Source organism: Vulpes lagopus, chromosome X (assembly GCF_018345385.1).
Source record: "Vulpes lagopus strain Blue_001 chromosome X, ASM1834538v1, whole genome shotgun sequence".
Classification (NCBI taxonomy): domain Eukaryota; kingdom Metazoa; phylum Chordata; class Mammalia; order Carnivora; family Canidae; genus Vulpes; species Vulpes lagopus.
Window position 1 is genome coordinate 74,174,129 of NC_054848.1, and position 17,683 is coordinate 74,191,811.

The following is a 17,683-nucleotide window of genomic DNA, read 5'->3' on the forward strand; positions in this document are numbered from 1 at the left end:
CACACACACTCCCCTAAAAGAGTCTGGTCTTTGGATTGAATTTATCTTCTCGCCAGTTTACACAGAGAATTCATTTTGTTGAGAAGACTAAACTACACGATCTGAGAAGAGGTGCCCTTCATGCTCTGGAAATCAGATTTAGAAACAAAAATAATCCAGAAAGCAGAGACCACCAAGGCCAGAGCTGGTAGCAGTGAGGGAGAGCAGCTTGCCACAGAACAGCAGCCAGATGGGGCCCAGTGGGAGAAGCTGAAAACTGGCCACCCTGGCACTCAGAGATTTAATGGAGCATCCAAAGACTATGCACATCAAGGCAGTGCTTAAGCATCTGACATGAAGAAGTCCTGGTGCTAATCCATGAACACTGAGCTCAAGGAGAATGAAGACTTCACATCAAGCTTCTTGCCTGCTTCAATCACAAATGGTCTACACAAAACTCAAGATAGCTAACCCTAACACCTGTCTGTCAATCTAACTCTCTCATTTTTTTTTCTTTCCGAAAAGTAGAATATTACTTCCCCAAAAGCTGAAATGTAAAGGCACTATAAGAGAGCCTTTCATTTTCCAAAGTAATTCCCAGGCTCTACTCAACCCGAGAAACACTTATTGACTTAGGAGAGCTTTCAGAACCTGGAGCAACAAAGTGAGAGCCATATCTTTCAGGAGTGAGCTCAGGAGGCTAAAACAAGAAGCACTGAGAACATTCCTGAGGGGCTTCAGTTCTTCCAGCCACAGACTTACAAAGAATGGAGGGAGAAGAATAGAACAGGAAGGGGGTAGCTGTGACCTTTAATTTTTTTAAAATCTGAAACAAGGGATACCTGGGTGGCTCAGCGGTTGAGCGTCTGCCTTCAGCTCAGGGTGTGATCCCAGAGTCCCGGGATTGAGTCTCACATCTGGCTCCCTGCATGGAGCCTGCTTCTCTCTCTGCCTGTGTCTCTGCCCCTCTCTCTGTATGTCTCTCATGAATAAATAAATAAAATCTTAAAAAAAATAAAATCTGGAACAAATATGAAACATAATATTTGGTAAATCTAGGTGATATATACCTGTCTTCTCTGGACTCTATGTATTTTAAATATCATGTACTTACATATTTTAATTAAGTTGAAATTCAACCAGGAAAGCCAAACCATGAGAATTTAAGAGACGAAGGAATTGGCCCATCTTTCAAAGGTTTTGTAAATCTCGCCAATGTGAAGAATCTCACTTTCAGCAAACAAGATAAGCAAAAAATCCAGACTTGACAAAGGAAACCAGGCAGGAGTTGTTTATTCACATTACATGGGGCTCTTTCTTTTATGAAAGAATCCACCACCGGGTTTTATTAATATGGAATGCAATCACTGTGATTAACTCAGGGTCTAATTTATAAAATGCTTACCTGCTGTACAGATTTTCAGGAACACAACTACCCTTCAAAGGTATATCCACAGGCTCTCTTGTGACACCCAGTCAGGTTTTCTATTCTGTGACAGACAGCACTTCGAAGTTGTACCAGAGGAACAACGGTCAAGCAGAATGGAGTCCAGTTTGGCCCCAAATGCTGTGTACGGGGTTGAGCCATGTGTCCTCTCTGCAAATGCATTTTCATGATTATAGAGTAGAAACCCTGGATCCTTCTCACATCTCTTCCAGGGATGCTGTGCAGCCATGTGGTCCTAGCCAATATTTCTAAGCAAAATGCTGAATGATATAGCAAATGAGATTTCAGGCATGGGAGCCCAAGTTCCTCAAGCTGGCAGAGAGAGCGGTTCTCCAGGCAGCTGTGGTCCTTTCCACACCATTCCCTGGGGTGACACAGGGAGGCGCTCACAGCATGGGCACACCAACTGGAAGCAGAGCGACCCTCACCATACAGCCCACACAAAAACCACTAGTCACTCCACAACAGCCAAAAAGGAAATGTAACTTGAAGAGCATTTCCCTCTACAAACAACTGATCCTCTGGGACTTTCACTTCAAGCATCTCAATTGTTCGAAGTAAATGAGGCTCACATTAAAGGCCAGCCAGTCACACATCAAGAAATTAAGCCTCCTCTCAGTAGGAGAAAATGGCCGCTCCAGAGCCAGCCTCCTGCCTCTCACACGCAGCCTCTTGTACAAATGGCTTCATTTACCCACATCTGAGACACTCGATCCAGCCAAGCTTGGTCTCCCCAAAGCCCTGAAAACTGAGATACACAAGCAGAGGGATTAATATCTCAAACTCCAAGCAGCCGCCTCAGATCCACTGCAGCACCACAATTCAAAGACTCCAGCTTTGTCAGGAGGTGACTACATCCTTTTGGAGCCCTCTAATTTCTAACAAGCAATTCCCCCACGCCCCTACCTTCAGCCTCTGGGCACAGCATACCAAAACCACAGCAAAGACTGGGGCCAGAATAAGCAAGGAGAGACAGCAACTCCCACCTTCTAAGTCTGATTGACAACCAGCTAGGGCCACCAGGACCCAAAACAAGGGGTCCTCTGATAAGAGGAATTCCAAAGCCTCAGAGCCTTCTATGGAAAATGTCCTGCCTCCTGTCCCCCAAGGAGAGAAATCTCAGGATCATTAGCAAGCACTCTGTCTGAGCTCAACTTTAGTGAAGGTGTATGGGGAGAGAAGTGATCTCTAAGGTAACCAGCTAATTGCCAATAAGGAATGATAATAATAAATTAGCAAATACTAATGTAAACTAACTCAGTTCTGCAGCAGTTGCATGGAGACGACAGAGGAACGGTTTATTCTGGAACACATCTTGCAAGCAGATCACCACTGGGAAACACAGCCTCTGGTAGAGGTGAATGGCCCAATAAGATACAATGTAGGCAATGGGTGGCCCAAAATGTCTCCTAGTAGTAGTGGAGCCTTTGATTTTTAAAGAAAACTAGAGTGACTACACTTGAAAAGATGTAGGCTGCACTGTTTTCCATTGCTTCCTTCTGCAGCCCGAGGATTATTTTGACCCTTAGGGATAAGACTTAGATGGTTCCAAGATGCTGTTGAAACAAGAAAAGTAAAATTAAAAAAAAAAAAAAAAACAAAAAAAACCTCACTGTTTGTTGATTTAATTGGAGGCAGTGTCATTTCCTCGCTATCTAAACCAGCCTCACCAAACCTATTAATTTCCCAGTGATTTCTGAATCTGAATGTCAGATTTCTGAATCTGACATCTAATAGGTTTGTGGCTGCTTTTCTAGTTCCTTAACCCAGTTTCACTCAAATCCTTGCATATCCCTAACTTTAAAACTGTTTTAGGGACCAAAGTATGCTGAGCTATTTCTTTCTGTTTATTTTTCTTCAAAGCCTAACTGATGTTTTAGTTTCATTATCTACACTGAGATAACACACACTGAGACTTCCTATTAGATAATTTGAAGTGTTCAATTTGGTCTGCCACATACCTCCTTAGTCCACAAACTCTTCCACGGCTACTCATGAAATTGCTCCATGTCAATAGCAGAACACACATACACCCTCAGAATGTCTCATGTTGAAGATGCTACCATTTGCTAGTAAAAGGTAGAGCAACAGAGAGAACTCAAGATAGAGTTTGAAACCAAAATCTAAATCCCCATACAAATGTGAACTGGTGCAGCCACTCTGAAAAACTGTGTGGAGGTTCCTTAAAGAGCTAAAAATAGATCTGCCCTACGACCCAGCAATTGCACTGCTGGGGATTTACCCCAAAGATACAGATGCAATGAAATGCCGGGACACCTGCACCCCGATGTTTATAGCAGCAATGTCCACAATAGCCAAACTGTGGAAGGAGCCTCGGTGACCATCGAAAGAGGAATGGATAAAGAAGATGTGGTTTATGTATACAATGGAATATTACTCAGCCATTATAAACAACAAATACCCATCATTTGCTTCGATGTGGATGGAACTGGAGGGTATTATGCTGAGTGAAATAAGTCAATCAGAGGACAAACATTATATGGTCTCATTCACTTGGGGAATATAAAAAATATTGAAAGGGAATAAAGGGGAAAGGAGAAAAAATGAGTGGGAAATATCAGAAAGGGAGCTAGAACATGAAAGACTCCTAACTCTGGGAGATGAACTAGGGTTGGTGGTAGGGGAGGAGGGCGGGGGGTTGGGGTGACTAGGTGACGGGCACTGAGGTGGGCACTTGACGGGATGAGCACTGGGTGTTATTCTATATGTTGGCAAATTGAACACCAATAAAAAATGAATTTATAAATCCCCATACACATATGGCTAGAATTTAGCATGGTTCTACCCACTATGACACTCTCAGAGTGTCAGCTCAGAAGCATTCAACATTAGAGAACTAAAATTTCAAAATGCCTCACCAAAGAGACTGTCTGGGCCATTTGACCCCTCCTAACGGCAGGAAGAGGTTTCACCCAAGTCTCCATTAGCAGTAGAAGAAATGAATTGCATTTTCTTCCTCCAGCTATGATCTCAGCTTGGGTGACAAAAAGGGTAATGTAGGGATGCTGATGAACAAAGGAGTAACACTTTCCAGCAACCAGGGGTGCCCAGTAGGCATGTCTCCATTTCATAACATTGGAAGAAAAAGTATTTGCCATAATAAGGAGACTCTAAAAATGGTGGAATATTTTCAGAAAAATCATAGCAAACTGGCAAACCTATTATTGTTCCCTCTCATCCATTCTTTCTTTTTCAATCTCTTTTCCCCTCTTCTCACTCTCCTCCCACCACACATACATTCACTTATGCATATACTAAATCCATGGACTAAGTATACCAGTATGCCAAGAAACGCAAATCTCACCCTTTGATTTAAAATATTTAAGGGAGTTAAAAAAAATATATTTAAGGGATACCTGACATCACTAATTCTACAAAATTCTTCTGTAAACAGCAAAGAGATCCTCCACTTTCCCACTTCAAATCTGTATACAAAACCACAAAATCCACATAGCTGATTTCCTGGCCAACATCAGAAGACCGATGAATAATGATACTTTATTCAAGGCAAGACAGTCTCTGTGATACTAAAAGGCTGAGTTCCTAGCCTAGTGCTCCATTCCCTTTACCTTATCCACTTAACTGCATTTAACATTACATTCCCTCTGGTTTCTAGAGCCAACAATGTTCAGATGTGGCTAAGTTTGCACACTGATGCAAAAGTTACCCACAAGGCAACACTGAACCTGAATGGTAAGTCTACATATAAATGATAGCAGGGTTGCCAAGGAAGAAAGAGAAGGGGAGTACTAAGAAGTCTACAAAGTAACACATAGTTAGAGACTTTCTTATATTGCTTGCAGGGAAATCACTGGATGATCTTAGCTCCCCAACCAGACTGAACTCTCCGTGGGCAGATGCTGCATCTCATATTTATTTGGGATCCCCATGGTACCTGCCACACAGCTGAGCACACTGGATCCTCTAATAATGCTTACTGATATCTAATGCCATGGTGACAAAGTGTGATGGAGTGCTACAAGGGAAGAAAATCTGACTCCTTTACAATGTCATTGTAAGCCTTGTAACTGACTGCAGCAAACAAAAAGGGTGGGTTTGTCACAAGGTAGCGCAGCAGAAAAACCTAATGTGTAAGTACTTTGGTCCCAATCTGGAGAGCAATAATGTAACATATGCTCAGAAAAGAAATGTTATCCTGAATTGAATTGACCTGTTTACTTGTCTGTCTCCTTGTAAACTCCCTAGGGTCAAGGATCAAGTGTTTTATTTTTGGATACTGGGCAAGCAGTACAGTGTCTAGTACATTCTAAGTGTGCGACAAAGGCTATTGGGTTTAATTCATGAACAAATAAAAGAATGGTATAATGAAATGATATAAAGAAAAATGTAAGCAGCATAAGATTGAATACAGAAATGACCAAAGAATCTCATATTTACCACATCATAGCTCTTACCACTCTGTTATAACTTCTTAATTAATGGCGGTTTCTGGGATAGATTAATTAATTAACAGGAAAATATAAAGAGAAGGTAGAAAATATATCAGGATATCACTATCCTATGAATGGAGAACATCTTATTGAACGCAAAGTAGCATAAATCATTCCATACTGAAAATCACTTGTTTGCTTGTCTCCCCTGTTAAAATGTGCATTCCTTGAGACTAGAGAACATCTTTTTCATTTCTAGAACACCAGAGCCTAGAGCAGAAAAAAGTAGACCTTTAACAAATTTCAAATGTTGAATGTATAGATGTATGAACCAACCATTCTTGCTCTTCTGTATATTTCACTGTACCTAATTATTCTATCTAGTCCACATTCAAGTGCTTCTGGTATGGAAAGAAAAGAAGTGTCATTCTCCCCATGCATAACTTTGTGACAGATTCAGGTTAAATGGCCTGATTTGTGCTCAGTTGTGAGAGGGTCTCTCCTCTTTCTGAGTGGGTTTGTCCATTGAACTCTCTCTACAGGACTGCACACTGGAAATACACACTTAACCTCACTATGTCTAGTACACACTGCCTTGGCCTTTGAGTAGCCCTAGACACTATATCTCCATGATCTTGTTACATAAGGAGAGCATGTGGCTTTGTAAGTTGGGGATAGGATCAGAATTCAGACTTTCAATGGCTTTTCTAAATGATTCAAGCAATATTTCATTTCATTCTGCCTATAGGAAAATCAAAAAGAACACCAAGACCTTAGGTAAACCATGCAGACAGTCATATGTCTCCCGTCTCCTCCAAATATCTCATAAGCACCAGGGTTCACATTTCTCTAGTGCCTTGAATTGATTACATAAATAATCACCAAGCACTCAGATGATTATTCTGGTCTATCTCCACAAGCAATAGAGGACCAATAACCAAAACCTTGCTACCTTTCACCTCCATTGTTTAATGCCCAAAATGAATATACCAACCACACCACTTTGTAGGTGTTATCTATATAAAACCAACTTAAAATCCTCTTAAGTTACAGTGTCTACAGGGACACACTCTGATGTGCAGGCCATTATAAAGGATTCTCCAATTATTGTCTAGTGATGAGATCTATGATTCAGAGAACACATATGTGTCATACCTTTTACATTACACAAAGTCATATTATTCCTTGGACCAACCTTGCACAACAATAGGGGTGCCAACTTTGTAGATAAGGAAAGAGAGACTCGGAGGAATTCCATACCAAAAGGTTTTCCCAGATTCAAAATCATGGTCTACCTGATTCCACTACATAGCATTATCTCTTCCTCTCCATTGCAGAACTCTTAGTAGTCCATAAGTAGTCCTCCAAAAAGTCTATGATCTAGTTCCTAGTAGTATATATTGATATCCATGATTATAACTGTGTCTATGTAACATGATATTGGATTTTCAATAAATCCTTATTTATAGAGCTATAGACTGAAAATATTGGTGCTTTTGTTGCTTGCAGAATATCATCAGTTTCTCGTTAAAAGCACTGCTGTTTGGTCCAATTACTTCTGATGAGAATTATTTTCCAGGAAACTAAGAAAAGCGATTGGTTCGGGTAGTCCTAAAACCCTTTGCCCTGTGAAATTGATACAAATACTATGAGACCATTTTATATGCATCATAGCCTAAGTATGTCAGGCTGAATTATTTCTGAGACAGGAAGGTGTCACCAAAGCAACACTTGCCAGAGAGTTACAGAGCCCTGAGATGTAGTCTGTCTGTCATCTCTCTCTCTTTGCCTCTCCCTTTGCTTCTCCCCCCCTACTTCCCTCCTCTCTCTCTGTCTCTCTATGCCTTAATTTGTGAGTCTGAACAACTCCTTTACCATCTCTGGACCTCTGTTTCATCATCTACTGAAGGGCAATCTATCAAGATAAGTATTGCAAATATCAAAAGAGACAAGGGTTGTGCAGGTGCTTCAAAAAATGTGGAAGTGCCTTTCAAATATACAATATTCCTTTCATTAGTGGCCTGGAAGAGGGCATCTGCCTTCTAGTGCATCAAATTTCCAACCAAAGAGGGGCTGAAGCAATTCGTGGAAAAATGAAATCAACTTAAGAACTGTTACTTATAGCCTTCCACTCACCCACCCATCCACCATCATTTGTGTTATCACCCTACTCCCCTGAAGTATTTTAAGAGCCAGCAAACATCGGACCACACAATGTTAAAAAAAAAATGCTTCATTTTAAACATTCATACCTGGTAAAGAGAAACAAAGCTAACTCAAATCATAGTTAATTTCTGAAATGTTCATTAATAAGTGACAGTTTCCACCTCCTCGTTTGTCAGATGTCACCATAAGAACTACCAAGAAATGGCCAAGTGGCTTTTTAATTTTTTCATTTGCCTCCCTTTAACCAACCCATCCATATTCTTGGCAAAGCATATACATGGCCAGAGAAAAAGCAAAAAGGGGCTTCCTGGAGCAGAATCACTCTCACACTGGGAAACTGGTCCCTGAGCATTCTAGGGTTCACCCATCTTTAACACTACATGTTGATCTCTCTGCCACTTATACTGGAGTGTAGGTACCAATGGCTGGCAAACGCACCACATTTGCAACAGGTGGAGCAAATTCACATTATGCCAGAAGACTATACAGAGATTTCAAAGGCACAGACCCCTTGAGCTCCCACTCCCAACATCCACTCCTGCAAAGGCCCAATATGTTGGGTTACCCTCTGCCCCCAAGAGACTCCAGTAGCAAACCCAGACTACAGAAATGGGCTTAGGCAGAGAAGTTCTCCCTATCCCTGCCAGAGAATTCTCCAGCAAAGAGACCAAAGTGGTCCAGGGAGTAGCATGAAGAAGGGGTCTGGGAGGACCTTATGGAGTCCCACACTGGCACTCACCTCAGGCAGAGGCACACCGTTGATAATCAAGTCTGGCTGCTGGGGGCCCTGGCTGTTGAAAGAGTGATGATAGATGTGGTTGGCGCTGGTATTGCGGGTATTCTGGTTCTCCACATTCAGGAAAGTGCTCTCAGAGCGGCGGCAGCCCAGGGGCAGTGTCTGCTGGTGGTAGTCAAAATAGTTGAGGGAGGAGGTCAGGGAGGAACAACTGACAACGTTCATCTTGTCTGTCTCCTCCACATCCCGGGGTACCAGACGGATGTCATTCTTACTGATTTTTTTCTTCTTGCTTGATTTCTTTTGATGCCCATAGGAGTACTCAGCGATTCTATGTGACAAAAAAGGCAACATGTATTGCTAAGGCCCTCCCAAACCATGCATTGATTAATAAATCCTAAGCACCCTAGAGGGTTGCACCCCACTTCTGCTCCAGCTTCTTTCTTATTCTGGTGCATTACATCATTGGGTTTCTCCCTGCGCTGTTCACATGTGAAAACAAGCTAAGGGCCATACAGTTTTCACATTAAACATACAAACCTCCTATTCCTCCACCCCCCAAAAATGTCTCTATACTTTGGATGTGGAATTTCTCATCGTGAGTGTCTATTTCGAAAGGGTGGGGAGGACATGGAAAGTTGAGCCTATGGGAGAGAGAGCATGAGAATGCTCAAATGTGGAGCTCCCCTGGAACCCAAAAGAACCCTTGAGTGAAATCCAAAGCAAGTATTAATTTACCAGAAGAGGAAATGATGGAAGGAAATAAACAAAACAAAACAAAAACCTCCTCTCCAGTTCCTCCAGGTATTTGCCATGTGGCGAATGAACACTTTCAGTCAGATTCCCCTTTGATTGACCTGATCAGTTTTGGACTAGGGCAGGAGATCAGACGCCATCATCTGAGGGATCCTCAGCTTCTCTCCTCCACTCCCTCCTTCCCTTTGCCGTAGCCCTGCTCCCTTTCTATTCTCCACCCTGCCCCCTCCTCTCCTGGAGAAATCTGATAGCCAGACCCATTTGAATGAGGGAAAATGCTTTTTACCTCTTTCCCCTTAGGCTAACTTTCTCCTCTGCCTTTTGTCTTGCTTCTTGCTAATGGGAGAAACCCAGATGCAATGCAGACACTTGCTGTTCTGTCCTTTTATAAAACAGCAGAGGAGACAAGTGATGGTTAAACAATTACTGCAAAGGAATTTAAAGGTTAGTGCATTCAGCATCCTTCCTCCATTCAGGTGTACCTACAAGCAGCTGTGCTGCAACTGGAACATAAAAAGCTCAATTTAATTAACACTGACACAGACCCAGCAATGTGCACCAAAGACATCAAGCCTTAAGAGACATGTCAAAAGAAATACATTAAAATGTAGACAGAGTCTCAAAGTCATTTATTACTTTGCACATAATGATTCACCTTATTGTTTGAAAATTCAATTTCTGGGCAATAATCAGCAAAACAATAGGGTTAATAAATTATATGGGTTGATCTTTACAAGGGAAAGACTGTGACTGTATTCTCGCTCAACAAAGCTAATTGTCTGAATACAAAAACGGAGCCCAATTCAGCAGCAATTGCAGATCACCTCGCAAGTCTCATAAATGAATGCATTTGAGGAAGAGGTTCCCGAGAGGCTGAGAAAAGGAAACCTCTTGCCTAATACAGGGAAAGACAGGCTCTTGAATTTTAGGTTTCTAAAACATCTGAGCATACAGGGAGATTGCCTATTTCTAGAGGCAAATTCTTACTCTGTCCCCGGGATGTTCCTAGAGCTGAGCAGTTATGTTCCCCTCGTCCTTTCACTCTATGTTCCGGCAGACTTGCAATGATGGCAAGGTGATGCTACTGGAGTTTGGGAGCAGATAAAATCCCAAAGACCTCAGGACTAGGGTTTATTTGCTGTTCTAATCTATTTACAGAAGCAATGGGAAGTTTTAATGATTTTGTTTACCCATGATGGTTAAGTTTGGCAACGCCCCGTCCAATTACTTAGCTGAGGCATTCACTGAGCAGCCCTTTCTGTATTGACCAATTATTTAATTAAACTGTACTCCATTAATCCCAAACCATCATAGGGAACAGAGCTCTTTACAAAATACACATGTAAGTGAAGTTGGAGAGTACTGAGATTTTCTTTTTCTTTCTCTCTCTCTCTTTCCTTCTCTAATTTCAAATGCTTTCTTCCCTGTTTAATGATCTCCCTGACAAGCTCTCTGAAAGAGCTCTCACTTCTAGTCATACATCACCAAGAAGTGGCAAAGCCTTCACTTCTTTATTTCAGGATGATTTGTTTTTCATCAAGAAAAGGGTCTTATACAGTTACTTTACAGTAAGAAAATGGCTTAAAAAGGGTCTACTCTATCATTATCTCCATATAAATAAAATTTTACAGACCCTGCATTTTTTTCTCCTGTAAAAATTGCCACTGGCAGTCACAGGTTTCAAAGGTAAGAGAAATATTAATTTCCATTTCTCCCATCTGAAATGACTCAGATCTGAAGGAAAGAAAAGTCACGGCCATTTCACTAGTAACAGGATTAAAGCATTTATGAGGCATTGCAGCTGCTCTTTTATGGCACCTGATTGATATTCATGTGTGGTTAGCATTTGTCTACTAACTTGTGTAATGCAGAGAATAGTAAAAGGGAAACAATAATTGCATGGCTGTTACATATTCAGGGGGCTCTAATTCACAACAGTGTGCATTTCAGATGGTGTCAAATACAAACTGGACCTACAGGAACATATTTTGACTGATTAACGTGCAAGCACAGATGGCACAAAAGACACATTGGATGTGTAGGTGTGTTGGAAGCACATGCACACCTTGGTTGGAAACAGCACCATCATTCGATTTCAGCAAACTAAAGAAACAACTTCTTTTTTTCAACCATTTCGATGAGATACTGCTGGAAAAAAATTACATGTATTATCCTAAATTGGACTCCAGAAATACTTAGATTAATTTGTTCTATCCAGCTGTAAGGAAGGGCTTCAACAAGACCTTCTAATGTGTTTATCAGGAAATCTTGTTTTTAAAATACTACTTGTCATTCTAATTTCTGCATTTCTATTCTCATTCTCTCTCTCTCTCTCTCTCTCTCTCTCTCTCTCTCTCACACACACACACACACACACACACACACACACACACACCCTGCATACACTTCAAGAAAAAGTGTAACACAATAACGCATAGTGACATCCACTGGTAGGGACCAGATCTTAATGCCACAGCATAAACCCACAATACAGAAAAACACCATCAGCTCCAGAAGATTGCTATTTTTACTGCAACATCTGGAAGCAAAGTCCTATCCCTCATTGAGATGTTTGGTCTCTACCCCCACCAACCAACCAGATATTTGAAAAGATATGCGACTGGTAGAATTTCACCTTACTAGCCAGATGTCTGGGGAATGGATACAAAACAAGCCAAGAACACACTTTGTAAAAACACTAGTCACCTGCTTCACCACACATTCCTGTTTTCTCTTCCCTCAACTCTCTGTTTCCTACGTTAGAGACCCAATTACAGGTCTTTTCAGCTTATCCCTACAACAGGACCAGGCAACCAGCAGCACTCCCTCTCTCCTTTCAGTATCTGTCCTCAAAACACTGTGCCCCTCAAATCAAGTTGTGGGACTTGGTGGTTTTGCTGAAAATAGTCTCTCTCTCTCTCTCTCTCTCTCTCTCTCTCCTTCTCTCCCTCTCTCATTTTTTTTTTCCTGACATAACTTCATGGAGACAGCTGCGCAAATTTTAAAATGATCATTGCTTTACTGCTCATCATCATTATGTGACAGAATCCACCATTGGAACAGTAAATGATAGTCTTCCAGCACATTGTCAGATCAAAAGAATCTATCAACTTGGACTTCCACAAACTTTCCCCCTCCAAGAAGCACAGTATATACAGAGCATGCACTTAAGTAGTAAAAAAAAGCACTGGGATTTTCACACAGACACAGATACACCTTTTTCATCTAAGACAAAGGAAAGAAAAAAAGTTGGCTCTACCTGCAGTTGTAGGTCCGGATCTCTTTGTTATCTCGCTTGCACTTGATTGCCACGAAGATCATAGTGACAAAGAGGATGCCGGCAATGGAGCCCAGCGCGATAATGAAAATCAGGGACAAGTTCACCGAGCCCATGGACTCTTGGGCATCGAGAGCAGGGGACAGGTAGATTAGGACTAGTGCAGAGGCAGAGAGAGACGTCTTGCCATGGTCATGGGCCACCACAATAAGCTCATAAGAAGCCTTTGAGCTCTCGTCAAAGGTGCGAGTGGTTCTGACTTCCCCGTTGACCGGATCTATTTCAAAGAAGCCGCGGTCGCCCTCGGTCATGTCGTAGGTGACCCGGCCATTCTCACCCTCATCATAGTCATCTGCTTTGACAACGGTCACGAGGTAGCCTATGCCGGAGTTGCGGGGAATGTAGACCTCGGCTGTGCCATTGATCAAGGGTGGGGCCGTGATGACCGGAGTATTATCGTTGACATCGAGGATGATGACCCGAACTGTGGCGTTGCTCTGCAGCGAAGGCAGGCCTCCATCCTTGGCCAGAACCTTAAATTCGAACGCCTTGGTCTGTTCGTGGTTGAAGGATCGAAGCGCATATATGTCGCCGGAATTGGGGTTGATGGAGACATAGGTGAAGACAGGCATGTCCCGCACCTGGGACGGCACAATCTGGTAGGAGACACTGCCATTGAGACCCAAGTCGGGGTCTCGCGCTGACACCGAAAGCAGGTAGGCGCCAGGCGTGTTGTTCTCCTGCACAATGACCTGGTAGTAAGGTTTGGAAAAATGCGGGTGGTTGTCATTCTCATCGGTTATGCGAACCGTAAAGGATTTGGCACTCTGCAGCATGGGCACACCGCCGTCGCGTGCCTGGATTGTGAGGTTATACTGGTCATGCTGCTCGCGGTCCAGCCGACCGTCCACCAGGATAGTGGAGAAGCTCTCATACTCCTGCAGCCGAAAGGGCACGTTACCCAGCAAACGGCACTGCACGCGCGCATTGAGGCCGGAGTCTCGATCAGACACCCGCACCAGCGCAATCACGTAGCCCGGGGGGGCGCTCTCGCTTACCTCCACCATCTCACTGTTAACTGACAGCAGGTTGATGACTGGTGGGTTGTCATTGGTGTCCAGAACGCTGACGGTCACCTTGCAGTGTGCCGGGATGGAGTTGGGCCCCAGGTCCTTGGCCTGCACGTCCAATTCGTACACGTGGCCCTCTTCGTAGTCTAAGGCACCGGTGACTGTGACCAGGCCACTGTGTGGGTCGATCTGGAAGAGCTCGCGCGTGCGGTCATTGACGTAGCCATAGAAGGAGTAGACCACCTGGCCATTGGTGCCCTCATCTGGGTCACTGGCATTGAGGCGGATGACTGGTGTGTTGGGAGGTGAGTTCTCTGGCACGCTCACTGCATAGGTGGACTCGCCAAACACCGGGTTGTTGTCATTAGAATCTGTCACCTTGATGCTGAGGCCAACAGTGCCCAGGTGCGGTGGGTCGCCGCCGTCGAGTGCAGTGATGTGAAAGCTGTAGTGCGACTGTGTCTCGCGATCCAGACTCTTCTCCACCACAAGTTCTGCAAAGCGTGAGCCATCGCCACGCGTCTTGATTTCCAGGCCAAACAGCTCATTAGGCGTGAGTTCGTACGTCTGCACGCCGAAGCTGCCCGAGTCCGGGTCATAGGCGCTGTCCAGCGGGATGCGCGTGCCAGGACTAGCCGCCTCTGAGATCTCCAGCTCAATCTGTGCTGCTGGGAAGCTGGGCGCATTGTCGTTCAGGTCCTTGATCTCCACCTTAATCACGCATATCTCCATTGAGCTGGACATGACCTCAAGCGAGATGATGCACTTGGGGCTCTGGCGGCACAGCAGGTCGCGGTCAATCTTCTGCTTGGTGACAAGCAGGCCTGAACTGGGGTTAATGTCCACCAGGTGCGGAGCTGAGTTGGACACCACACGGAAGGCAGAGGCCTGCCGTGGATCCAGAGCGAAGCCTGCCTCGCGCGCGTCCTTGGCCACGTTGGCGATCACCGTCCCGGCGCGCTGCTCCTCTTCTACCGAGTACTTGAGGTTAATGAGGGCGGCTGCCTGCGTCCACAGTACAGCCAACAGCAGCAGCACCGGCAGCAGGAGCGACTCCATGGCTGCGCGGGGCTCTGCCTGGCCTCGCCTCTCCACTCCCCTCCGAGGCCGACGCCGCCGGCGCTCCAGCTTCCCGCCGACACGGGCCGCCTGTTGCGCGCAACCCGGGGCCCCGGAGGCCGCGGGAGGAGTCCCGCCCAGGGCGGCCCGGCGGCGCGGGGTAGACACCCGCGCCGGCTCCAACGCTGAAGTTGCAGCAGACTCGGAGGGGACTGTCGGGGGCCCTGGGGGCTCCGGGGAACCAAGGGAGAGCCGCGCGGCCCCGAGCCCCCTCCCTCCAGCCCGGCTCCTCAGTATTCCCCCTTCAAAGTTAGCCAGGCTCGACTGGCCGCAGCGGCGCAGGGCTGCGGGTCGGACGCCGTCTGAGCTGCCTGGTAGACGGGAGGATGAGTCTGGATCGCACCTGGGGCGAAGATTTGAAGGACCGTGGGGGTGCAGCCTCTCAGGCACTGCCTGGCCTGCCGCGGCGCACCCGCACAGGCGCTGGCGAACGCGCTCTCTGTTCACCTGGCATGCGCAAAGACCTCCCTCCAGCTCTCCTGGCTCGCTGCGGAGAGAGAACCCGCCTGCAACGCGCCCTCCGAGGTCGGGGGGGGGGCACGCTGACCTTTTCAAGGTCTGTTAGGGAGAAAGGATTATCAAAGGTGGGACTTTGAGTTGCTGTCAAGCGCCGCAGGCGCCTAGGTATCCAGCTGAGCTGGATGGCGGTCCTGTGGCCCGCAAAAGCAGGGGGAAGGGAGAGGGGGAGGCTGCTGAGACAAGAGAGCGCTCCCTCGCGCTGAGGTTGGCTTCAGATGGCTGGGGGGCGGGCGCCTGTCCAAGATTGGAGGTGGGCTCGGAGTCCCCTCCACAGAGCAGTTAGACTGCGGGCATCTGCGTCTCGGAAATCAAAGTTACCAACGCAGCCCGAGCCTCCACGTCAAGTTTGTGAAAACGAGGCGATGGTGATTTATCCAAGAAAATCAAAGTCCAGTTCTTTCCAAAGGCCCGGGGGTCGGGGATGGGGGGTAGGGGGCGGGGAATGGGGAAGAGAGGAAGGAAAGCGACGACAGTACCGGCCAGGAGAGGCGGGGCTGCTGCCGCGAATACCCGGGGCTTCACCTTCTTTCTTGGTCTAGGCTGGGGTGTCGTTCTGAGGGCCGCCGCCGCCGCCACCGTCGCCGACGCCGCCGCCGCCGCTGCCGCCGCGGCTATGGGAGGAAATCCTCCTAGCTCAGTCGAATGTCGCTAAGGTCCGCCTCAGCAGCTGCCACGGTCGATGGTTATGTCGCCGCCAAAGTTTACTTGCGGAAGCGTCTTGATTCCATCCTCCCAGAGAGGCGCTGGCCACGCTGCGTTTGGGCTCCCTCCCTCCTGGACGCTGTCGCACTCGGGAGGTTTATCTTGCTGTCTGGCTGTGTGTGAATGTGTGAGAGAGGAAGAGTGCGTGTGTGGTGCAGGGACTGTGAGTGTTGAGTGTGAGCAAGCAGAGGTGGGAGGTTTTGGATCTCCGATGAATGCGCTCGGCCGCAACGTCGCTGAGCTCAACGCTAGAGACGCGAGTGCCACTGCCCTCTGGGCAAGTCCGGCATGGTGTGCTGGAGCTGTGCTGTCGTCCGCGCCCGCTGGTCGGTCTCCCCCTGCGCCCGTCACTGCCGCTACTGCTGCTGCTGCTGCTGCTCCCGATGCCGCAAACTACTGGCGGTGGAGTCTGGAGAGAGCCAGAGAGAGCCCGAGCTGCCGAGCCGGGCTACGCCAGGCGCTGGCCAATCAGCTCGCCGCCCAGCGGGCTCTGGGCTTGGGGCGGGGCCAAGGCGCGGGGGGCGGGGCGGGACGGGGCGGGGCCAGCCGGAAACTTACACGCGGGCGGGACCCAGTGGTACCCCAGCTGGCTGAGCCGGGGCGGGAGTCTGAGGAGGCCAGGCGGGCAGGGCAGGCGGGGGCTAGAGGACTGAGTGGAGTGGAGAGGCGGATGTGCTGGCGTTGCGGCCGAGCATCCCTGGGAGCTGTGCACCTCTCATGTTTGTAGATTGCAGGGAAGATGAGGATTTGTGTCTCTCGGCGTGTTCATCTCCTTCATATATGCTCATAGCTTGACTATAATATTCATATTCTCTCTCTCTTCACTCCCCTCCCCCTCCTTCTTTGTCTCTTCACCCTGGGCTTTGTCTGCTTCTCTGTCTTCCTCTCCTCTCCTCGGATGTTGGAAAGAAAAAGGAAAGGAGAACGCGCCCCCGAGGTGGTCATTCATCCGGCTCTTGGCCGGTGAGTCTTCACCTCAGCTGAGAACCGCGGCGGCCATCCTCCCGGACCGTCACCTCCATCCCTCCTTCCCCGGCAAATGCAGCACATATTCTCCCAGAGCAGGGCCCTTGGTCCGGTTCGGTTCGCTCTTGTCTGATGCTTGTTTATCAAATGGGGTCTGTGTCGCAGGGAATGAACCGGGGAGAGGGCTGGACGAATTTGGTCACCCCTCACTCCATGCTGTTGCAGAATTTAGCTCCCTATAAATAAACTATGCTGGAGAAGAGAGGGTGGAACGGACGCCGTGGAGCAGCGCCATTCCAGGAGAGCCCCCAGCCCTGCGGGAGCTGTGAGGGGGAAGCGCAGTCCCCATAGGGGTGGCCGGCAGCTGGAGCCTGCGCCGATGTGCGGAGCACCCTGGCCTTCCCGCGGGGTCTCAGCCCCGGGGGACAGCCAGCTACTCTCGGGCAGTGGTGGCAACGGCCTGTGCCAGTGCCGGGAAGCGGGAGGCCGGCCTGGCTAAGGCTGACATTAAATTCAGCTTCCAGACTAAGATGC

The 17,683-nt window shown here is 47.0% G+C and overlaps 1 protein-coding gene across 3 annotated transcripts in view; it reads right to left on the reverse strand.

The window, feature by feature from the left end:
• PCDH19 (protocadherin 19) overlaps positions 1–15,697 on the reverse strand; it is a 148,324-nt gene extending 132,627 nt beyond the window's left edge. For 2 of the 3 annotated variants that reach the window (XM_041740184.1, XM_041740186.1), the window contains exons 1-2: positions 12,756–15,509; positions 8,744–9,071 (exon numbers count right to left, since the gene is read on the reverse strand). In XM_041740184.1, the coding sequence (XP_041596118.1) occupies positions 8,744–9,071; positions 12,756–14,902 (2,475 nt within the window). In that variant the 5' untranslated portion in view covers positions 14,903–15,509. Of the gene's footprint in view, positions 1–8,743; positions 9,072–12,755 lie in introns of all 3 variants that reach the window. The other variant, XM_041740185.1, reaches the window with a different exon arrangement.
• Between the last annotated feature and the right edge of the window lie 1,986 nt (positions 15,698–17,683).